General features: G+C 42.0%; 1 protein-coding gene across 2 annotated transcripts in view; it reads right to left on the bottom strand.

The window, feature by feature from the left end:
- The window catches only part of SLC12A2 (solute carrier family 12 member 2), a 151,994-nt gene that overhangs the window by 68,195 nt on the left and 59,208 nt on the right, over positions 1–24,591 (bottom strand). For both annotated transcript variants that reach the window (XM_040344823.1, XM_040344831.1), the window contains exons 3-6: positions 19,734–19,853; positions 14,463–14,538; positions 13,118–13,213; positions 1,892–2,031 (exon numbers count right to left, since the gene is read on the bottom strand). In XM_040344823.1, coding sequence (XP_040200757.1) covers positions 1,892–2,031; positions 13,118–13,213; positions 14,463–14,538; positions 19,734–19,853 — 432 coding nt within the window. The remainder of the gene's footprint in view (positions 1–1,891; positions 2,032–13,117; positions 13,214–14,462; positions 14,539–19,733; positions 19,854–24,591) is intronic.

Here is a 24,591-nt window from a genome sequence, read left to right as displayed (position 1 = left end):
AGAAATAAAAAAAAAGCTGAAGATGGAGGAGAACCAAGCCTCATGCTGCGTACACACGGTCGTTTTTTGTGATGAAATAAAACGTTTTAAAAAATGATCGTGTGTGGGCTAAGACGACGTTTTTAAACCCGTGCATGCTCAGAAGCAAGTTATGACGCGAGCTTGAATGGAACAGAGTGCCGTCGTACGTGTTGAACGTAATCGCGTTTTGCTAGAGCATTTTGAAAAAACGATGGTGTGTAGGCAACGTTGTTTTTTAAAATGAAGTTTGAAAAACGTCCGTGTGTACGCGGCATCAGAGTTTAAGCACCAGGTAAAAGAGTACCATAGCTAAAAACATTCAAAATCAATTTCAGAGAAGTGTAGACACACCATTATGGAACTATTGCTGGTAATACACTATTAGATTTTCTTTAGTTAGCCTGCAGTCTATACAGCATGGGTAGATGAAGCTCCCGGCTGGGCTAGAATATTCTGACAGCTGTTGGTGGTGACTGTTAGAATACCCAAATATGGCTGTTCTGCCAACACTTGTTTGCTCCGATTTCAAATGAAGTATGTTGGGCAGTAGGGGGCCAACAGGACCACCCACTAAGTGAATTTTAAATCAGAAAATCAGCTGAAATCTGTACAGTGTATTGCAAGCTTAAATTAATATTTTTAAAACAGGAGAACCACATTTACTTTACTATAGGACGATTCCTTATTTATAAAATTGCCCTCTTTGTTCTTCTGTGGCTGGTCCCCAAGATGCAGGCAACCCTCCCTGTTTTTGGGCATCTCCTTAACTAACCGGCTGCATAGGAGACACCCATGTATGCATGCTGCTGGTCAGTGCTGTATGTATCAATAAACATAGTGCCCGACAAACCAGATCTCGGCTCCCTCTTCCAAGCAATTTGACTGATGGCAGTAGTAGAACACTGCCCTTAGTATCGGCCTCTGAAACCCAGAAGATGGGGGACATGGCGCAGATCAGAGGATCCAGTGGCAGTGAACATGAACTGCAGGCAAGTGTTTGAGGACAGGGAGGCAAGAAAATATGCTACAGCAATTCTCACCTTAATGCAGAGGATGAATGAACGTAAAAAAACACCCAACATTCAGTACCTATTTAAGACACTCTACACATTTAAATTTCTTATAGATTTAGGTTGGGGCAGGACATGAAGTTGACCAACTCTATACTAGAAGTATGTGCAGGGTCTTGGCTTACAACTTTTAAGTATTCAGATTAAAATTTTACTAGAGTTTATAAAAGAAAAGTAACTTTTTAATTATAAATAAAATAAATAAGTGCAGCACTCAAATCCCTTGACATCCACTATTGATACTATAAACATCATAAATAATACTGCATTAAGCCCCTTTTATTTCAGGGTGAATCAACGCAGGGTGAACACATATCTATTTGCACTTGAGTTGTGGTGAAGGGAAGAGGTGAAATTACTGTGGCATCACAAAATCGAGGATTCTTTAGACTTGTTTATTACAAGGAACACGAAGAGGTGTTTATGCAGTGATTGGGGAGTTTTAATTGGTTTTTAATTTTTGTTCGACAACAAACACTTATACATATATACTGCCTGGATTAAGGTTGCCAATGTTTTTCTGCACTATTTAACTGAGAAGTATATTTATTGCTGTGCACAATGCACATATTTATTTAATTGTGAATTTATTTGGAATTAGAAACTGGTGTTAACTATATAATAAACACAGACACACAATTTGTATAAAGTATATATGTATAAAAACACAATGTTTTGATCTTGTGTTGTAGGGATATTGTTTACTTATATTATCAGACTTTCGTTATAACAAAAGTTTGTACCTCAGTAGGAAAATGCATTATCAAGTATTCTTCGATTAAAATCCTACAATGACCTACCTGCAGCAATTCCACAACAGTTTCAGAGAATCCCACCACATACATAGCAACTGCAACAGCATTTGCAAATGCAAAGATCAGTCCTATTGCACCTCCAAATTCTGGTCCCAAACTTCGAGAAATTAAGTAGTATGCACCTCCTACAAACAAACAATGAAAAATAGATTGACAACTGCTGCAACATATTTATATGCAATACACTTACAGATATAAAAAGGGATACAATAATTTGATATTAGATATAAAATTGCCTAATTATTTCGAGTAATTATTGTAAATATAGCATACAAATTACTTTTAAATTAAAATTATCCCCTACGACAGTAGCTATACGCAAGTCACATGTGCATTTGTGTATATAAAAAGAGGTCATTACTTAGATACGAAGATAATAAAATGTAGCATACCTAAACAAAAACAAAAAGTAGTAAATCAAAGTGAGTTGAGGTGATTGAACGGTTTACTAATACTCGCATGAATGACATTAGCTCCCTGGACCCAAAGGTCTTGCTGTGCTCTACTGCCAGGAACAGCAATGAGCTTCACCACTGTCCTACTCAAAGCGTTGGCTCTAAGTAATGGAATTTGAGCAACACTCTGCGATGCACTGTAGCAGCAGAGGAGCATGACGATGAGCATTTGTAGCCTCTAGATCAAGAAAGGGGGGGGGGGGGTCACTAAATGCATTTAACTTCCCAAAGCAACCCACCACCAACCCTCAAGATCTCCTTTTCCGGAAACCAAAGGTTTTTCTTTAAGTGTAAACAGAGTTATGAGCTACCGTGTCTTCCAACAATCAGGGCTTGTCCATTACACCAAGCAATAAAAATATAATACCTCCAAGACATTTGCACTGCCTGGCCTTCCTAGGTCCATACTGTGTTTATATGCCCTGGCACAGTTTACTCTATGATTCTTTCCAACTGCGTCCAGTGAACGATGCTTCAGACAATAATGGCACCAGTGGTGTACACACCAGCAGAGTCTTGTAAACACTATGTGGTACTAAACAGACTATAAAACCTGTATGCATTAGATGCATGATTTTTCTTAATCAATAGGATAAGGGGATTCAACCACTTCTACACTGACCACAAACACACTTTTGTAACCTGTGTATTCTCGTCTCAAAAGTGAAAGGTATCATTTATTTCAGGGAAGAAATTCCCATACCTCCATCTGATTCTATTATGTACACTGCGGTTAACGGAACTGTGCCTGGTTTGTTAAAGGAAGGAAAATCTATGTTTATTTTTAGGAATAGGATTGCAGAGTATGTTCATGTCATAACTGCGTGATCTGTTTTATGTGACTTTGTATCTGGTAATACATTCAGTCACATGCTCTTAAAGCTGAACTCTAAATAAAAAAACACTGATTCTTGCTTTAAAAAAAGCTTAAAGTGATACTAAACACACACCGTTTAATTTTCATTGTGTCTCCTTATTTGTATGTGGGTGATGGCACTGTAATTATTTTAATAAAAAAAAAATCTTAGTACCTTTTTCCTAATCGATATACAGCTGTCACATGACCCAGTTCTTTCCCAGCCTGTCTGCAGGGAAACATAAGCAGGAGGAGCCTCTAGTCCTCTGCTACTGGTCACATGTTCAAAATAAAAAAAATAAAAAAACAACCTTTGGAATACAGAGTAGAAAAAATATATATATATCAATAAACTGTTTTAAATTGGCATACAAATATATATTTTAGATCAAATCTTTATTTTGTGGAAATAACATGGTGTGGGCGGATTTCTGCCAGACACAGGCTGTCACACTCCTCTAGAATGTGTCTTAGAATAAGAGGGTGATGAAGTCTTCGTTAATCTACATCTAATATATCCTACCCCCATTGTGTTTAGCTGGTTGGTGGGAATAGAGGAGGAGGAAGGGAGTGGGCTGTCACTTACCACTATGTATACGTTCACATGTGTGATTCTATGGTCACACGGGCTGCTCAGATGTGGTAGGGAGGAAATGCTCAAAATAGAAACTCACTGAAAACTGAGCATGTGCAGAGTTGCCACCACAGCTGCAAAATCCCTAGCTGAATTGGGGACATGGACAAAAGGTAGCGATAGAGAGCAGCAGAATCAATTCGATTTTTGAAGAATACAGAAAACAAATCTCAGTGTTAATATGAACAGCGTTCAGCGGGTTTAGTGACACTTTAAGGTGGTTTTAAATGCATTGGTGTAAGTATGTGCATACAAGAATGTGAGTTAGTATAAGTAAATTTGTCTTCCTATCAGTCATCTGTAATCACCTGAACAGAGTGGCCTAAGACCAGGGTGATGGGGGGGCAAGTCCTAGAAATCAGGCTTTACTGCAAAACTGTTGTGCCGACAGAAGGAAAGAGCAGAGTGAGAAGCAAGATAACCTTATCATGTGCTACTCCTTCACTGTCCTATCAGAAGGCAGATCATCTTAAAGCAGAGGTTCACCCAAATAACATTTATATAAGACCAAATTCTTTATACTACCAGCATGTACAGTCTGCACTTTTTTAGGCTGTACATACCTTATAATCTATATTTGCAATCCGGCTTCCGGGTACTTCTTCCGTGGGAGTAGGCGTTTCCAAGCTGAGCCGCAATGTAATCTGGGCGTTCGCCCATATAATTGATGTCTATCAGAAAATGTTCCCCCGGGCGGATAAGGCCCCGCCCCCCGTATTGCGTAGGCGCGTCACGAAGTTTCCGAAAGGAGCCGAACATATAAAGCTGCGAGTCGGCTCTATACGGCGCCGGCGCAGTCAGCTCTAGACGGCTCCTAGTCAGTGCGCAGGCGCCATGTAGAGCCGACTCGCCCCTTTACATGTTCGGCTCCTTTGGGAAACTCTGTGACGCAGTTACGCAATACGGGGGGCAGGGCCTTATCCGCCGGGAGGAACATTTTCTGATAGACATCAATCATCTGGGCGAACGCCCAGATTACATTGCGGCTCAGCTTGGAAACACCTACTCCCGCGGGAGAAGTACCCGGAAGCCGGATTGCAAATATAGATTATAAGGTATGTACAGCCTAAAAAAAAAAAAAGTCCCGACTCTACATGCTGGTAGTATAACGAATTTGGTCTTATATAAATGTTATTTGGGTGAACCTCCGCTTTAACTAAGCTATGCTTCTGCTCCACTGGCTAAAGACCTGGCTATAGAAGTCAAAACACCAGGATAACAGTTTATATACTTGCATTGTAATGTATTTAGCCGCTTGCTTAGAGATCAGCTTTAACAATCCATTGAAACCATAAAGTTTAACAAAACTGAAAGTTTCACCCCAAAGTGTAACAAAGGTTGGCAAACAACAGCCCACTAATTAGATAAAACAATTCTACGCTGTCTGTAGAGGTCAGATTTAATTTTATACAGCAATCAAATCAGTTTGATGTTGGCAGCACCGATCTGACAATTACCCGGTATGTAGGAGGTACAGAGAAAAGTAAAACCTCATACACACGCGAGCAGAATGTTGGGAGACATTTGACGGTACAAAAAATACTGATATTCTGCCAGTGTGTATGCCAGTCTGTCCGTTCGACCAGCTTTGGTCAGACGTGCATGCCGGAAAACTAGCAGCCGGCCAACTCCCGATCAGTGCTCTCAGCCAATAACGGAGTGTTCTGGCAGGGGAGATTGCTGGACTAATCCTTGCATGGTTAGTACAGCAGCTCCTGACCAGAGCTGTCCCCCTTTTTTTTTTGTGGGGTTGCACAAACAACAAAAATAAATAAATAACTGTAGTTCATACCTTGCTTAAAGCGGAGGTTCACCCTAATTGTCAAGTTTTGCTGTTTAAAACCAGCAGCCATAGTACTGTATCTATCCGTTTTTTTTTTTTTTTTTTAATAGGCCTCCTTACCTTGGAATGAGGGCCTTTTGTGAGCTGTCACTCACTTTTCCCCACGGGAGTGGGCGTGGTTTCGAAAAATCCCCGATCAGCGCTATGTCTCCTGGGAGTGAGTCCTGAGAATGTGTGTTTGAAATCCCGCGGGTCACGTGACTAGTCTGGCTAGTCACAGCGGGGAGTGTCCTTTTCAGGACGCTGCCAGCCGTTGTCCTAGCAACTATGCAGTGTTGACGGCGCGGCTCGCGGTCACACTGCATAGTTGCTAGGACAACGGCCGGCAGCATCCTGAAAAGGACACTCCCCGCTGTGACTAGTCACGTGACCCGCGAGATATCAAACACAGCGCGTATTCCTGGGATTCTCAGGAGACACCGCATCCCGGAGGATAATACAGGAGGGATTCACGGTGCCAGCAGTTAAGATGGCAATGTCCATCATCAATTTTTATAAAATCTACTTTTGGGGGAAATCGTCCTGGTAGTGGCTGCGACTAGGAGACTGTTGAGTACAATTTTCGTTGTACCATCAGCTTTACAAAAACGTCTTTAAAAAAAAACGTTTTCCCGCGGAACTCCCGCTTTAAGTGCTTCTGACAACCTATACCACTGGGAGTGGAAATTTTATTCGAAGTAAAATTGCCAACAGTGATGCCATTGTTAAGCAATCAGCAATGGACAAAGTAAAAGTTCTACACCACTGCCTAATTTTTTATGCTGTAGCTCCAACTGTCACAGGGTCACTATAAAAGTTGAACACTTATGCCACGTACACACGATCGTTTTTCATGACGAGACGATCGTGTGTAGGCTCCAGAGCATTTTTCTCTACGTGAAAAATGGGCATTAAAAATTTAGAACCGCCTCTATTTTTTCTCAACATTTTTCACGTCGTGAAAAATGGTCGTGTGTAGGCTTTAACGACAGAGAAAAAAACGTGCATGCATAATCAAGCCCAAAGGGTGGCACCATTCGAATGGAACTTCCCCTTTATAGTGCCATCGTAAGTGTTGTACGTCACCGCGCTTTGCTCCAGCATTTTTTTTCACGATCGTGTGTATGCAAGGCAGGCTCGACAAGAATCACATAGAGAAAAACTTCGTTTTTTCCATGACATTAAAAACGGTCGTGTGTACGCGGCATTACTTGCTGGTTGATAGCAGATTTTACACAAAGGGTCACTATAATGTTTGTAAACAATGTGAAAAACACCGGCTGCCACTGAAAGAAGCAGAATGTTCAGCATGCTTCTGATAATACATGATAACCCAGCCCTGTGTGGCCTTTGTATGGAATACAATTATCAGCAACACTACTGGTCCTAACAACACCGGAAGGTGAAAGGAGAGGCAATGATGCAAACACACAAAAGCACAACACTGTCCCTGGTTTGTAGTCAGTTGCAATCATACAGAAAACGAAACCACTTTCACACGCCATCTGTAGTATAATCTACTTCTCTTTTATTAGCACAAAACTTGTGAACAACACTGCAAATTCCAAATAAATAATTAGAAAGCAGTTTTATAGTACGGCTTTACAGACAATGCAAACAGGCAACGGAGCATAGCGTTCAATGCTGCACTGTACATTATCTTCTGCTTGGACTTCACTAAAGTGATTTCTAGATAGCTGCTTTGAATATATAATTTTATATCACATGGGAAAGGCTGTAATCCTGAATCTAAAATCAATTCTCCATGAAATGCACAGTTGATCCTAACTAGTGACAAGTTAGGAATACATACAGTATGAGTATAAAAATGTAATTTAGAAAAGAATAGGCAAGATTTATTAAAATTCAGAGCACCGTGAAACTATCTTGGAGATTAGACTATGGACTTTTTTTTTTTCTTTGAATACCTGTCTGTATACTGTTTGTTAATTAAAGGATCACTTTTTTTTTATTTATTTTTTAAATAACAAACATGTTATACTTGCCTCCACTGTGCAGCTCGTTTTGCACAGAGTGGCCCCGAACCTGGTCTTCTGGGGTCCCTCGGCGGCTGTCTCGGCTCCCCCCCGCAAGGACTCAACACCTTCATGCTCGCTCGTTCGCATTGTGTTGAGTTCTTGCAGGCGCGCTCCCGTGATACAGCCAGCGGCCATAGCCGCCGACTGCATCACTCGGCCCCGCCACCCGGCGCGCCGCGGCATTGGATGTGATTGACAGCAGCACGAGCCAATGGCTGCGCTGCTTTAAATTAACAAATGAATGAACTGGGAAGACGGCCGAGAAGCCTGCGTGTTTATGGCGCAGGACTTTGAGGGGTCAGGTAAGTAAAGGGGTGGGGTTCGGGGGGCCTCTAATCCGCAGAAGTTTTTCACCTTAATGCAAAGAATGCATTAAGGTGAAAAAACTTTTACCTTTACAAGCCCTTTAAGACATACCATACAAAACACAAGATTTCCCAGCACAATTACCAGCCAGCCTGCAAAACAACCAAATTTACCCTGTCTAATAATTTACAATAAAATCAGAGGGTTTTGTTTGCACATATGTGCAAACATTGGTGTAAGCCCCAGTGCCCACGTCAATGTTCCTCTGTATACTGCATTGATAACTCTTTAAAATTTCCAGAGTCTCCTAAGTAGGCACACATACTGTATAAGCAGTGAATAGATTAAAGGGGTTTTAAAAGGCAAAAGTTTTTTTTTATCTTAATGCATTCTACATAAAAGATAAGATAAATAAGATAAATGGCCTTCTGTGTGCAGCAGCCCCCTTCAGTCACCCCAACACTTACCTGAGGTCACTCTTTTTCCAGAGATGTCTCAGTCGTCCAAGATTCTCCCTCCTGATTGGCTGAGAAACAGCAGCAGCACCATTGGCTTTTGCTGCTGTCAGCTAGCCAATCAGAGGAGAGAGAGGGCGGGGCTGGGCTCCACGTTTTCATTTCAATAGGTTTTTATTGAAGTTTTATGCAAACAAAAGGATAAGAAGATGTAACAAGATAAAACAAAATAGACCATAAGCATATGGAGATCTGTATAGTTTCACCGTATACAATCAAAACACATGCTAGATTGGGACATTGAATATTGAAGCATTGAATATTGAAACAATGAAACATTGATTATGAAACATTGATTATGAAACATTGATTATCAAACAACCGCAGTGCTCAGTCAATCTTAATCAATCTTAATACGGCCTCTCAGTAAAACCTCTGGCCGCCACACCGCCCTCTCCTCTACGCACCCCCTTGGGAGCACTCTGTACGCCGGGAGAGCTGACGGCGACCCGCCCACATGTCCACTTTATATATACCCAATGGAGTCAAAGTCCACAAGGTTGACACAGACCATGGGCTTGGACGTTCGAGGCCCACAATCTACGGCAATAAAGCCCATTGGGCTCCACGTAAAAATGGACACAGGGAGCTGTGACTCGGCTCGGGTGCCCCGATAGCAATCTGCTTGCTGTGGGGGAACTCAACAGGAGGGAGGGGCCAGGATCATAGAAGAGGGACCCAAGAAGAGGAGGATTGGGGGCTGCTCTGTGGCAAATCCACTGCAACAGAGCAGGTAAGTATGACAGATTAATTTTTTTATTTAGGGGAAAACAAAACAAGAGACTTTACAATAACTTAAAGGGCAGGTGTGCCTGGAGGGAGCCCACCCCTCCTTAAAAGGCACAGGGATGCTTGTGACATCAAGCAAGAGCACACACCCGATTCAACCAACTGTACAAAAAAAACGACAAACCACCCCAACCTTTAACTAGCCTTTGCAGTAAGGTGCACATGGAAGGGCAATGCACATCACACACAAAAGTTTTCCCAGCACACTTACCAGCCAGCCTTGTGATATATAGGGTTGCACCGATACTAGTATCGGTGCTGATACTCGGGCAAATGCTCCGATGCTTAATCCGATACCTGAACAGTCAGGGACGATTGGTGCAGTGCAATCTCTGATCTACCTGTACTGTATACATTTTACTAAAGAAGCCGACAGCCGCTCCCCCCCACCTTGTTGCGTCACTGCCGTATCACCAGCCGCCCCATTAAAGTGAATGGGACTGTCGGTGAGTCAACAGCGGGTCGAGTTGATTTACAGTAAAATCAAGCCGTTTTACTAGCGATTTAAATCAAATCCACCCTGATCCAGACCCTTGTATGCATGATAAATTGCTGCATTTTACTGTGCAGACTAGTGTGAACCTAGCCTTAGCATTTTGGTTGCTGTCAATTCAGGAAAAGCGAGACTGCAATGCAGTGCTTGTTTTAGTGCACCAAACTGTTTACTTTTCTTTCTTTATTTTTTTAATTGTTATTTGAACCATCGTAAAGTGAAAACCCACTCATGCCTCGGCACAGCCGTATGGTGCAATGCACTGCAGTGACATACAGTGCCTTCAAGTGTGCTGCAGTAAAATGCTGCATGTCTGCATTTTACCCCAGCTTACTCTTGGCCACACCTCCTGTCTGTATTGCAGTGTGAATGGGCCGCATAGAAAACAATTGTTTCTTTGTGCCCTAGCATTGATCCAATGAGAAAAACGGAGGTCATTGCACTATGCATAAACAAGTCCTCTGTGTGGTATTTATTAGGTCCAGAATAATAAATTTTATACAGGATATGCAACTTCCAACAGCAATTTAGGGTATTTTGGGCTGCAGAGCATATTCTGGTAGATTTGTTAAGACATGGGCCAAATTCTGAAAGCTTTGAGTAGCTAAGCTTCCAAGTTTGATCTGGTAAGAGGCATGCCTGAGATGCCACAGTGTCTCTTGATTCAGGTGAATCGACAGAAAACCTATACAAGACCTTTGCCAATCTGTACCTCTTCTACACTGCACCAATGTGTAGGTCTACTGATTTAAAGTTCATCTTTGGGAACATGTTACATCTTCCACCCTAAAATCAAGTGGAACATGCAACCTGTTCTCAGTGCTGCCTGCTGACCCCCCCCCCCCCCTCCCTCCCTTCCCTGTGGCAGCAGTACGGGGGAGAAGTTCCCCATATTAGCTGTCACTTCTTCAAAACAGCACAGCCATACGGAGCTCCGCCCACACAGCCACGTCATTTAGACACAAAGCTCTGTGTGTCTGAATGAACTACAAGCCTCGACATCCTGTCGGCTTGTAGTTCTCAATGAACTACCACAGCGCTGTGGAGCACCATTCATTGAGTGTTCCTGCCATGGAGAATTGGCTTACCTGTTTGGTATTTAGGGTAAGCTGATACAGTGACAGATCTGCAAGAGACCTGCATGGCATTAGTGATCTGCTGATCGCTGGTGCAATGCTTTCCATGCTCCTGCGACAAAAATAATAAATGCACGTTTTTACCTGTCTCCTGTTTATATATATATATGTGGTCCTATCAAGATAAAAAACACAAAACAAAAAAACAATACATCCTTTAAAGCGAAGGTTCACCCTAAATTATAACTTTGGCTGTCTAAAACCACCAGCCATTGATAGTAATGTATCCGTTTTTTTTTTTTTATTTTATCGCCGTCCTTACCTTTGTACTCAAGCCTTTTGTGAGCCGTCACTCACTTTTCCCCGCGGGAGTGGGCGTGGATTCCAAATTCCCCCGACCAGCGCTATGTCTCCTGGGAGTGAGTCCTGAGAATCCCAGGAGACGCGCTGTGCTGAAATCCCGCAATATCTCGCGGGACGCCGGCCGTTGTGATGGCAACAGTGCAGTGTTGACAGCGACGCTCGCCGTCAACACTGCACATGCGCGGGATGGAGCAGTGAATGCTGGGATGTCAGCATTCACCGCATCCCGGAAGGACAAGCAGCTTGGCTTCACAGTGCCCACATTAAAGATGGAAACGTCCATCTTGGAATTTTAAAAGATCTTCTTTTCTGGCGATTAGCAATGCAGCGGGCTAAAAGACTGGGACAGATGAGTGATTACTTTCACAAGGTAAGAGCGGCAGAGGCCATTAAAAAAAAAAAAAAAAAAAAACGAAAACCCGCGGAACCCCCGCTTTAAAAAGTATTACTTAAAAAAAAATGTATAAAGTAAGCAATACTTTTTAAAGCGGGGGTTCCGCGGGTTTTCGTTTTTATATATATAAATCTCTCTCTCTCTCTCTATATATCTATATCTATATCTATATCTATATCTATATCTATATCTATATCTATATATATATATAAAGAGGTAAGACAATAAACATAAAATGTATTTCTTGTAGATTAATATGTTTCAACCAGAACAAGGAGGGATGCAATGCTTGCTTGCTTGCTTTCCGCTAAGTGCTTTTCAATATGCCGGAAGTTTTAAATGCTGCTGAGGAAAGCCATTCTTAAGATGTGAATATATAATGTATGAGCCTTGCCTGGCTCCAGCAGGACAAGCTCCAAAACATCAGAGAGAATTGAAAAGTACACAAGGGTGGAAAAGTGCTGAACAGGGACAAGAAATATCAACTGGTCAATCACTTCATTACTAGAATGTGTTTCTTTTAAGGTTCACTACCCTAATCTAGAACTTAAAGCGGAGTTCCATCCATATAAAAGTCAACAGCTACAAGAAGTGTAGCAGCTGACTTTTAATAATCGGACACTCACCTGTCCCACAGTCCAGTGATGCGGGCAAACAAAGCCCCGCTCCTCTCCCCCTCCTCTCCTTGGTGCCAGCATCGTGAGTGTGGGTGGCCGGCTGTGGCTTCACAGCTGAGCAGGCACTGCGTATGAGCGAGCCGTGTTGTTCGCTGTGATTAGCCGGGCAATCTTCTGGGAAAGGTGACATGTCCCAGAAGATTGCATGGAGGGAGGGGGAGAGGTGGTGATCTTCCTTCTGGCGCCACAGAGCCCCGGGAGGAAGTGGGAGCTGAGTGGCCCTAAAAAAAGAGGGTATGCGCTACCCCTCCAAAAAAATTACATGCCAAATGTGGCATGTCAGGGGGTCACCGCTACTTAAAGCGAAAGTTCCATTTTTGGGTGGAACTTCGCTTTAAAATGAAACCTATAGCTAGTAGAATAACGACGGCTCTGCACAGTGATATTAAAATAAAAAAGGCAACAAAAATACAATTTTATTGAAACAATGCACAAAAAAAGGATATTGAGCTTGAAAACTTAAGATTTGCAATGATAAAAAGGAAATTGAGAAACGCAATTGTGCCTAAGCAATACTCTGAAAATGTACTTTTTATTGATTTCATGCATTGAAATAGCAGTGCATTTTCTGGTATGCAAGTGTTCTTAGGTATTTCTATATGCCTCTAAAGTGAGATTTGGTGCTCAAGGTGCTGACTTGAAAAAGCAAATTCCCTGCCTCTACCAAGATGGCTGCTTGCACACAGAGAGACTACGCAGATGCGACTTCTTAATAAGCTGAAGCAAAGCAACAAACATAGATCAAACAACCCTTTGGTAAACAGATATTTTAAGTTCATGCATTATATTTACCTCCTCTCACAAACCCGTTTGTAGCGATGGCTGAAGTAGACAATCCGGTGATGGTTGTCACCACAGTGGCCATTGCAATGACTACAATACATAATCCTGTGAAAGAATAAAATGAAAAGAGAAAGTTGAAGAAACAAGGCAACACATGTACTGCCTGCAAATTCCCACCATGAAATGGACTGAAAAACGGTCTGTAATAAAGAGCTAATGCAATACAAATTCTGGGAGCTTATCCCAACTGAACAGATTAGTGATAAGGCAGTGAATGTGGTGGGATAAGTTGTTCTTACACATTGCCATCTTCTTGTTACTAATGCCATAAAAGATTTCCAAACCATGCCATGTTAGGAGGACAAAACTGATAACTTTGTATGCCTGCCTCAGCAATGTTACAAAACTAAATAAATATCAGGCATCACAAGCTTTATAAACAACTCCTCCTACGACACAGTTGTATACGCTACAAATTTTGCGCCAACCAATCAATATACGCTTATTGTGTTTTTTTTTTTTTTACCAAAAATATGTAGAAAAATACATATTGGTCTAACCACACAAAATGCGGCTTGGCTATACCCCCCACTCCTGCCTCACAGGATTTGACTTACACCAGCAGGAGTCTGACTCCCACTGCTGCTTGGGTCTCAGCCAATCAGGAGGAGAGTTCCGGATGGCAGAGGCACTCGTGGACATTGCTGGAGAGAGGTGGGGCTCAGGTAAGTATTAGGGGGACTGCTGCACACAGAATTTTTTTTAACTTAATGCACAGAATGTATTAAGATAAAAAAAAACTTCCGACTTTACATACACTTTAAATGCAGTATTGTGCATTATGCCTGCATTTACTTCTGAGCCAATGCAACACATAGTTGTAAACATAGTCCTAGTGGATGCAAACCTAAAGACGTGTGTGTGTGTGTGTGTGTGTGTGTGTGTGTGTGTCTCTTAGTAGTACTTGTTTGGATTTCATTAAAAAGCAAAAAAAAAAAAAAAAAAAGCATTTTTAAAAAGATGGCCATGTTTCTTTCATATCACGAATCCTTTTTCTTCAAAGAAGAAAAGCAGATCCAGCTAGCATGTGAACAAAGTATCTGTCATATATAACAAAGCTTTTCTTCTATGTGCAGGAAATACATCAAAGCCCCCTTTTTGGCAACACAGCAAAAATTACTTTTATATTACTCAGAGATGTCTGGAATTTCAGAAGTGGGTTAAACATTCGGCTGGCTTAGGAAACTTAAGGCTACAATTCAGCCAATCAGTTTTTTTGGGATGTTTTGTTTTTTACTGAGGAAGTTAGGAAATAATCTTTCATATAATAAAACCATGAATAAAAAGGACCTACCGATTCCAGCTTGCCCAACAATCCACGACAACCGGATGAACAACATCACGCCCCATATATTCAGCATGCATCGTACCTACAAACAGAGCGCATGAAACACAAAAGGTAAAAAGGTGCGTCCCATGCTATAGAAAGTGGTAATATCTGGAACAGTTACATGGCCTTCATAGATATAACTAAAGTTTAGTGAAGTCTTAAATGTTAAATTAAAAATTAGTTGTGTGTGTGAGATCATAGTGACAGATGAGTTTTTAACACGGATTTAATGACTCAGAACAACCCTTATGCACTGCAGTATCCAAAAGCCGAAACCTGTACAGTTCATTGCAACCACTCAAATAGGACCTTCTAAACGGCCCTAGCATAACCACAGATAGAATTCAGTAGCCAACAACAACAAAGAGCTCTTCTTTTAGACATGAGACCCAAAAGTTATTTCAAGTCACCCAGATTTCCAAATCTGCATGGTAGAATGGTATGTGAAAAAAACAGGCACTGCAATTAAGAACCTGCAAAACGTAGTCAGCTGGAAATTGAGCACACATACTAGAAGTTACCCATTTAGATTTAAAGTGTAATTCCAGGTACTACCCAACTAATCTCAAAGGCCAAGTTCACCTCTGGAACATGACATGTGCAAATTGTCTTTAGGGCGAAACATGTAACATGTTTCAGTTTCCGGCATCCTCTCCCCCATCCCCATGACAGTGACAGGGGATCCTCTCCCCACACGCTGTCATAATTTAAAAACAGTGGGGCTGCGCCAACACAGCCACATAATTCACTTACAGGTCAGTGCATGAATGAAATACAACTACCATCAGCCACCATGTCCGAGGACTTATAGATCTCAATGAACTGCAGGGGTGCTGGTGAGTGTCCTCTTAGTTCACCGATTCTTCCTGCAATTCAGTAACTGCCTGCCCATATCGGAGGTACAGGCAGACAGTGTATCGAAAGTCTGCAGGATTCTGGTATATTGCACACGTGATCTGCTGAAATGCTTTACAGGCTCCAGTGCAAGACAAATAATAAATGCTCTTTTTTTTTACGCAAAATGATGTGTAAGAAAGATCTGTATACTGCTTTATCATGCCGCTCCAATCACATGATCCAGCTCCCTGTGTCAGCCAGCATGGCTTCAGGAGTGAGGAAGGAGCACAATGCATGGGCCATAGTAAATCTATGGGCGACATCACCACTCCAAGCTTTAGGCTCCATGTACACGGGAAGCTTTTACAACTGTTCCTAAATTATTAAACTTGACAGATAGTAACCCACGTTTAAAACATCAGTTTTGCCGCGTTTAGCTGCGTTTGTTTTCGAAGTGTGGCCAAAAACGGCTATAAATGAAACGCTGCTAAAAGCAGGTTGCCGCGTTTAGTGTCTGAAACGTGGAAATCTATGTCTGAGCCCATTTTTTTGCTTTCAAAGAAATGCTGTTTAACGCAAATGCCTAAAAACGGCAATAAACAAGACTGTGTACATGGTCACATAGGATAACACTGAACGAGTTCAGGGGCAGTTGAAAAACTGCCTCTAAACGTACGTTTAGTGGTGTCCCGTGTACATGGGGCCTTACTAGCCATTATCTGAGCGCTCTCCCCTGCAACCGCGCTGGCTGACAAAGTGACCAGACCAGAGCGGCCTGAAAAAAGGTATTATACAGAGCTTTCTTATACAAATTGGTCAGAATAGGTGTTATGAGGGGGGGGCATTTTTAAGTTTAGTTAGGCGATGCCTGGAATTCCACTTTAAAGAAGATCCCAAGTTGTGTGAAAATAAATAACAAATAATGTAGCTGCTGACTTTTAATAAATAAGTACTCACCAGCCCAGGGATCCTAGTGACTAGTGATAGAGGAGGGGAAAAAGGAGGCCGAGTGGTACTTTTCTTTTTTTAAGTGAAATTTCACTTTAATACAGCAGAGACATGAGCATGCTTATATACAGCCGTGTCCAAAAGTTTTGAGAAGGACACAAATATTAATTTTCACAAAGTCTGCTGCTTCAGTGGTTTTAGATATTTTTGTCAGATGTTGCTACGGTATACCGGAAATTACAAGCATTTCATAAGTGTCCAGGGCTTTTATTGACAATTACATTTATTAAAAAAATAAATAAATAATAATCTATATTTGCAGTGTTGACCCTTTTCTTCAAGACCTCTGAAATTCGCCTTGGCATGCTGTCAATCAACTTCTGGACTTCTGGGCCACATCCCAATGGATGGCAGCCCATTCTTGTATAATCAATATGGGGTTTGTCTGACTTTGTAGGGGTTTTTTGTTCACTCACCCACACAGAATTGACCACAAAATTCTCAATGGGATTAAAGGAGGAAGTAAACTCCCCTTGTTTGTACCCATAGGTAAGCCTATAATAAGGCTTAGCAGTAGGTACTGTAAATATCTCTTAAACTTGCACAGTTAGGAGAGATTTACTGTATACTGTGCCGATTACATCACTGGCAGAAACACCAGGGAACATGTGTGGGTGCCGCTGAGAAGGCTTCTAGCATGCATGCATGCATACTAGCGCATTATGCCTTTTTCTTAGCTTTTTCTTTGGGGGAGGGGGGGGGGGGGGGCAAGGTGCTACATCATGCTGGAAAAGGCATTAGAAGGCACGAGAAGCAACCCAACATATAAATGGTCTCGGAGGCTCTACTATTGGCATGACAAAGGACTGATGGTAGCACTCGCCTTTTCTTCTCTGGACAAGGTTTCTTACACCAGGACATACTCCAAAAGTTGCACTCACGCCTGCCTGTTGCCCGATTCCTGAGCAAGCTCTGCACTGGTGGTGCCCCGATCCCACAGCATAATAAACTGTAGGAGGCAGTCCTGGTGCTTGCTGGACTTTCTTGGGCACCTAGAAGCCCTCTTTACAAATGCAGTGGAAATGTTTTTTATGGGATCAAGTTCATCTTCATGGCAAAGAGGGACTTTGTAACGAATTGCAATTCATCTGATCACTCTTCATGTATTGTGTATTTATTCTCCTAATCAGAGAATACAGGAGGAACCTTTCTTATTTAACCCTTTAGATGTCTAGGGTCTTGTGTTCTCTTGGTTATTGATAGGTGTGGTGCCATCATGCTAAGATCAAAATAGCTCTCTAATGCCTTGTACACGCGGCTGGATTTTCCGAGAAAAAAAAGTCTGACAGTCTTTTTTTTCTAGGAAAGTCCGGCCGTGTGTAGCCTCCATCTGACTTTTTTTTTCAGAATTCCGACCGACCTTAGATAGAGAACCTGTTCTCTTTCTTTACGTCGGACTTTCGACTAACTCACGGCGGACTTTTGCATTGTTAAAAGTCCGACCATGTGTACAAGGCATTAGTCCCTCTGAAAGAAGGTTGTGGATGCCTATGTGTCTGGCAAAAGATCTAACAGGATATTAAAAGGTAATTTTTTTTTTTTTAAATGACAAACATGTTTTACTTACCTGCTCTGTTTAGTGGTGTTGCACAGAACAGCCCTGATCCTCCTCTTCTCGGGTCCGCCTGGCCCCTCCCTCCTGCCAATTGCCCCCAGAGCAAAAAAAGCTTGCTGTGTTGACACCCAAGTAGGCTCACTCCCGAGCCACTGTTCTGCATGTATTTTTAAACGCAGACTTGTGGCTCTGCCCCACCCCCTCTCTTCTCATTTGCTCACTGGCTGTGATTGGCAGCAGCAGGAGTCAATAGCTTCTGTTGCTGTTCCAGCCAAAGAGGAAGGAGAATACCTAGAGAGCCGAGGCTCTTGTGCACATCGCTGTATTACGATAGGGCCGAGGTAAGTATTTGGGGGGCTGCTGCTGCACACAGGAGGTTTTTTACCTTCATGCATAGAATGCATGAAGGTAAAAAACTTTGAGCCTTTAGAACCACTTTAATAAGAGCCAAATTATTTGAAATCAATTTATCCGCTGTAAAAATTATAATGGTCAAGCGATGTACATTTCACATTGTTAATTCACCCAGGACTTTCTGGCCCAGCAAATTCAGCCCATGAGCTGACTGTGGTACACTAAAAGAAGCCTGCAAGAGCACCAAAATGTACTTGTGAGATCTGCAAATAACTTTTTCAAGAGTGTGTCAAAGTGGCTGTATCTAAAATTTGAAAGAGATTGTACCAAGTTAACTCACAAAAGGACTTATGCCAGGAAAAATCCTCCAAAAAAGATATTAGAACAAGCCTATATTTTGCCATTGAACATATAGGCGAGGACTAGGCCTTTGCGAACAATGTGCTGTGGACAGATGTTATGGTCGGTTGCTCTGCCACTTCAGGGCCTGAAGAGCTTGCAGCCATAAAGTCTGCATCTTATCAAAGTGTGCTTGATGAGAATGTGAGGCCATCTGTCTGAAACGTAAACTGTACATGGATCTTTCAACACAAAAATATTGATCTCACTAGCATATCCCACTGAGGAATAGCTGAAAAAGAAGAAATTAGCCCTGTCAAAGTTTTTTTCCGAATCTCGCTGAAATTTTTTGGTGGGATTAAAAAATGTTTGCACAGAGGAGTGGTCAAAAGTAGTCATTTCCGAGACTGGCGAGCAGTCATGCAAAATGCTTCCCCTCTGAAATTTCTGAGAAAGGGAAAAGAAGGCAAAAGAAGGGAAAAGGCAAAAGAAGGGAAAAGGCAAAAGAAGGGAAAAGGCAAAAGAAGGGAAAAGGCAAAAGAAGGGAAAAGGCAAAAGAAGGCAAAAGAAGGCAAAAGGTGGGGAAGGGGAAAATGCAAAGGGGAAAATGCAAAGGGGAAAATGCAAAGGCAAAAGGGGGAAAAGAAGGAAAAAAGGGGGAAAAGAAGGAAAAAAGGGGGAAAAGGAAAAAAGGGGGAAAAGAAGGAAAAAAGGGGGAAAAGAAGGAAAAAAGGGGGAAAAGAAGGAAAAAAGGGGGAAAAGAAGGAAAAAAAGGGGGAAAATGAAAAGGGGGGAAAAGAAGGAAAAGGGGGGAAAAGTATCCCCCCCCCAACAGATGCAATGCGAGATTAAGTGCATGATCTCATACGCGTCATCTTTTGCATGCATAGTATCACATTTTAAAATGGATGTATGGGAACAGGGCAGCAACAGAAGTGTGACAAAATAAGCAAGTCACAAGGATATAGATAAGCATTATAGTTTATGTTCTCCCTTTGCAGATATACAGGTTTATAAAATAGGGATGGTGTGGCGGGGGGACGGGGGGCTCTGTTCTTTTTAATCACAATAGTTACACAGATATCTTGTATTTAAACTGACTTTTGAGGCTTTGAAGAAACAGCAGCGCCAAACATACTCACCAATACACCTTTGATCCAGCCAAATTTCACCACTCCTGTACTATCTGCAACATGATTGGTCGCACCATCCCCAGTTGGTGTTCCTTCATCTCCATTGGCAAAACCGTCTTCAAATGGTTCCTGAAAAAATAAAATGCATTTAAAAAAAGGATTGCCAACCCAAGTTCCATTAACAATTTCAATCATATGAAACTTTTTCATTGCAGATATTTATCTCCCTCCTCCAGCAAGGCATAAAAGGTATAACATATAAAAGCATGAATAAAATGTACTTCCATGTCTCACATCATGCTACCATATTATTTTGTTGATAAAGACCCTAACAAGCATGGCATCCTTGCAGTGTACAGTATGGTACGTAAAAAATAAACAAACAATCTATATAGTCTAGTCCAGTGGTCTTCTAACTGTGGTCCTGGGGCCGGATGTGGCTCTTTGTATGCCTTTATCCGGCCCTTGGGCCACTATTGCATCCACAACTGACACCAAGGATGGGGTACTATTCCTCCCACTGACACCAAGGATGGGGTTCCATTCGTCCCACTGATATTATTAGGGCACTATTCCTTAAACTAAAACCAATGATGGGGCATTGTTTACTGCCACTAGCCACAGTCCGTCCCCCATAAAGTCAGGACAAGAGTAAACCGGCCCTTTGTTTAGATCAGGGGTCTTCAAACTACGGCCCTCCAGTTGTTCAGGAACTACAATTCCCATCATGCCTATGAATGTCAGAGTTTTACAATGCCTCATGGGATGTGTAGTTCTGCAACAGCTGGAGGGCCATAGTTTGAGGATCCCTGGTTTAGATCGTTTGGAGACGTCTGGTCTAGAGAGATTTACTAAAGGCAGTAAGTTTATAGATTTCTCTCATACAATAGGATCTCTTTACATTACCAAGGCCAGCAATGTTATTGTTTTCAAAAACGCTTAATATATCTATATGCCATGAGGAGTTTTGATGTACAAAGTTACTCTACAATCTAATAAAGTGTTTTAGGTTTTTCCGTGATAATAATTTTACATCCTATCTTTTTAATAACTATATTTGAATTCTTTTATCATTTTTTTTCAACATCATCTGTGGTAATCATATAAGGAAGTTTGGTTTGGGGTTTTCTAAATTGTGTACTTTATCACGTAACTCCAGATGTTTGGGGTTTTTGAATATTAGGTTACCTAGTGCTAAAGCAAAGATATAAATCCAGCAAAGTCAGATTGTGCAGATCATTTCCAGGCCATAAAATTTAATTAATACCAACATCAAAGACTCTATGTCATAACACCATGTACAGACAAGATAACTTAACAAATCCCATGAAAAAAATAATAATAATAATGACAGAACAAGTTTAACAGCATTCAGGTGTTCATCTCTACTGTAAAGCATTTTTTCTTCATGATAAAAATGTTTAAGAACCTCAAAATTTAGCAACACTCTACTGTGCCCTTTTTTTGGCACGTACCCAAGGTGGTATAATCACATAGAATCGACAAGTTGGAAATCCTTTTAAAGATATAGAAGCATTAATAATCCTAGGAGATACAAATAATATGTTACGGATCCTTGTTTTCTGGAAGCAATTCTGTTCCAACATTAGGGTACCTTAAGAATCACAGGCAAGATAGAAATTGTCAGACACAGTTGCATGTTAAAGCGAAGGTCCACCTAAAAAATAATATTAAAAGCCAGCAGCTACAAATACTCCAGCTGTTGACTTTTAATAAATGGACACTTACCTGTCCATGGTGCCCGCGATGTCGGCAGCCGAAGCCGAGCAATCGATCGCCTCTTGGCTGCCCCCGCCACCATCCTCAGTAAGGGGAATCAGGAAGTGAGGCGTTGTGGCTTCACTGCCCGATCCCCTGCGGCGCATCCTCACTGGTCCCTGCTGTGTTCTGGGACCTATGCGTTTCCCAGAACACAGCAGGGGGGCCCAAGGGGCGCGACTCCCGTGGGAGTATATTTCTGGAAGTGGGTGCAAATACCTGAATTATATTCCGCACCCCCTTGAAAGGTGCCAAAATGTGACACTTTTTGTGTGGACCTACGCTTTAAATATTGTATAGCGATTTTAGGATCAACAGGCACTAATGCACCATCTGCATGCACACACCCCTGTCCCTGGTCTGATCTCTAGGTTACATGGGTCTATAAATCGGCCCTGAAAAATCATTATTTTCACTAAGATTGCTTGCACAGAATGGGGATGCCCCCTGCATTGACATTGGCCAACTGATCTCCAGAAAAGAATCGAAGGGCAAGAAGGGAATGTTTCAGCTTAGACTAAAGCCTCATACACACTAGTATGTTTTTTTTAATCGTTCAACCTAGCAGGGCTGAACCCCCAAAAAAACTGACAGCTCAAGACAATCCAATGTTAGCACAAAGATCAACCCTGCTTTTCTAAAGTGTTTTGACAGGGAGATGCCCCCACCAGAACACTCCAGCCAGCGCTCTTTTGCTGATCAAGAGTCAATTGGCAGACCTTTTTCAGTCTTGCCCCTTTGACAGAGGCCGGATCGAGTCCAGTACACACAGGTCTGACATTTGGCAGATGTGTGCTAGGATCAATAGGAGAAGTACAACCAAAGCTTGTTTGGCTGTACTTCTCCTATGGGTCACAGGAGTGCAATTTGTTTTGCACTCCTGTGACCCGTTTTCAGCAGAAAGTGGGCTGAAGTCCGCTCTCTGCTGACGTCACAGTCAGTCCAGGCACAGCGTCATCACAACCATGGAGTCAAGATCGCCCAGATCCCTGGACCGGCACCCGGCCCAACCAATCCTACCTGTATCACCTAAAAGAACAGCCACTTTGTGCCTCCACGATTTAGTTTCAATTTGTAACTAAAGGTCCTTTTTTCAATTTCCACTTCCCTATCCAATGAGAGCAAATTAGTGGCCTTTACGGGAGCACCTATAGGACAGGGTGCTAGCGAGTGGATGGGGTTTAGTCTACAAGTCAGTATAGCTAAAACTTTTTTTTTGTTAGTTCTGAATAGATGTTGAGGGATTACGACTTCTGTCAGGTTTTGCAGTTGCTTGTGTCCCAGTTAAAGTAATACTCTATGGGGTAATCCACAAAGATCCGGCGTAACTTAATTTTTCTCATTTAAGTTACACTGCCTTAAAATTTCTACCCAAGTGCCCGATCCACAAAGCACTTACCTAGAAATTTTTGGCTGTGTAACTTAAATTCCGCCGGCGCAAGGCGTTCCTATTTTCATGGGGGCGATTCCCATTTAAATTAGGCGCGCTCCCGCGCCGGCCGTACTGCGCATGCTCGTGACGTCATTTTCCCGACGTGCATAGCGCGAAATTACGTTACGCCGAGCTTTGTGGATTGCGACGGGTCAATAAAGTTGCGTCGGAAAAAAAAAAAAAAAAAAAGATACGGCGGGAAAAATAAATTTCAAAACAAAAAAAAAAAAAATCGCGTCGCTGGACAGAAGGGTCTGTTTTTACAAGGTGTAAACAGTTTACACTTTGTAAAAGCAGCCCTAATTTTGCGTTTGCAAACTAAAACTTAAGGAGATCCACGAAGCTTTTCAGCTTCGTTTTTTCTCCGTAAGTGCTAATTTGCATACCCGAGGCGGCATTTCAACACAAAATGCCCCCAGCGGCGGATGCGGTACTGCATCCCAAGATCCGGCAGTGTAAGTCCCTTACACATGCCGGATCTTCTGCCTAGCTATGGAAAACTGATTCTGTGGATCAGTTCCATAGTTAGGAACAGGGATACGACGGCGTAACAGCAGTTACGCCGGCGTATCCCTTTTGAGGATCTGGCCCTATATGTCTTGGTGACCACTGTCACCCAGACTGAAAGGGAGGGAGAATCTAAAATTATAAGCTCCAGCAGAACATTAATAGGAAGGAAGTCTTCAAACTTGGACACCTCTTCCAGTAACAATCTATGTTGGCATATTCCTCACTTTGGAGAGATTTCCTCTCACTTCTTGTGTTTACAGGACAAAAGGTGACGAGAAATCTCCCCAACAGGACACAGGTGGCAAAAATCAAATTGACAGGGGTTTTAATCCTTACCAACTATATCCCAAAAGAAAAAGCATCAATAGCGTTACCGATACCGTTTGTTTCTCGAAGGCTCCATTCACACTTGTACGCCTTCCAAGTTGTGCCAATTTTTGAGTGCGACTTTGAATGGGTGCAACTTGGATACAACTTTCACCAGTCATAATGGACAACTGTTACACTGTATAAGATTTAGGTACAACTTTCATGCAACTTCTGAGGGTTAACATTAAAGTCTACGGCCCTTAAAGGGGGTTGTAAAGGTTCGTCTTTTATTTTCTAAATTGGTTCCTTTAAGCTAGTGCATTATTGGTTCACTTACCTTTTCCTTCAATTTCCCTTCTAAATGTTTGTTTTGTTGTTTGAATTTCTCACTTCCTGTTTCTCCTCAGTAAGCTTTCCACCATCATCCGAGCGGTGGAAAGTCATTTAGAACAGCTTACTGAGGAGGAACAGGAAATGAGAAATTCAGACAAAGAAAACCAAGAAAAAAAATATTTAGAAGGGAAATGGAAGGAAAAGGTAAGTGAACCAACAATGCACTAGCTTAAAAGGAACCCATTTATAAAATGAAAAACGAACCTTTACAACCCCTTTAAGTTGCATGAAAGTCAGATCAAAGTAGTGCATGAACTACTTTGAAGTCGATTCAACTTTAAGTCGTGCATATATGAATGCTTATCATTGAAAAACGAGTTGTCATGCAACTTTGATGTCCAAAGTTGCATGACAAGTCGCACAAGCGTGAATGGAGCCTAAAAGCAGCCACAGCTTACATAAAAAAGTTTGTGCTCTGCCAGTGTGCTACAGTGATCTCTCTGC

Source organism: Rana temporaria, chromosome 1, assembly GCF_905171775.1.
Source record: "Rana temporaria chromosome 1, aRanTem1.1, whole genome shotgun sequence".
Taxonomy (NCBI): Eukaryota; Metazoa; Chordata; class Amphibia; order Anura; family Ranidae; genus Rana; species Rana temporaria.
Note: the sequence above shows the minus strand (reverse complement) of the source record. Positions and strands in the feature narration are given on the sequence as shown.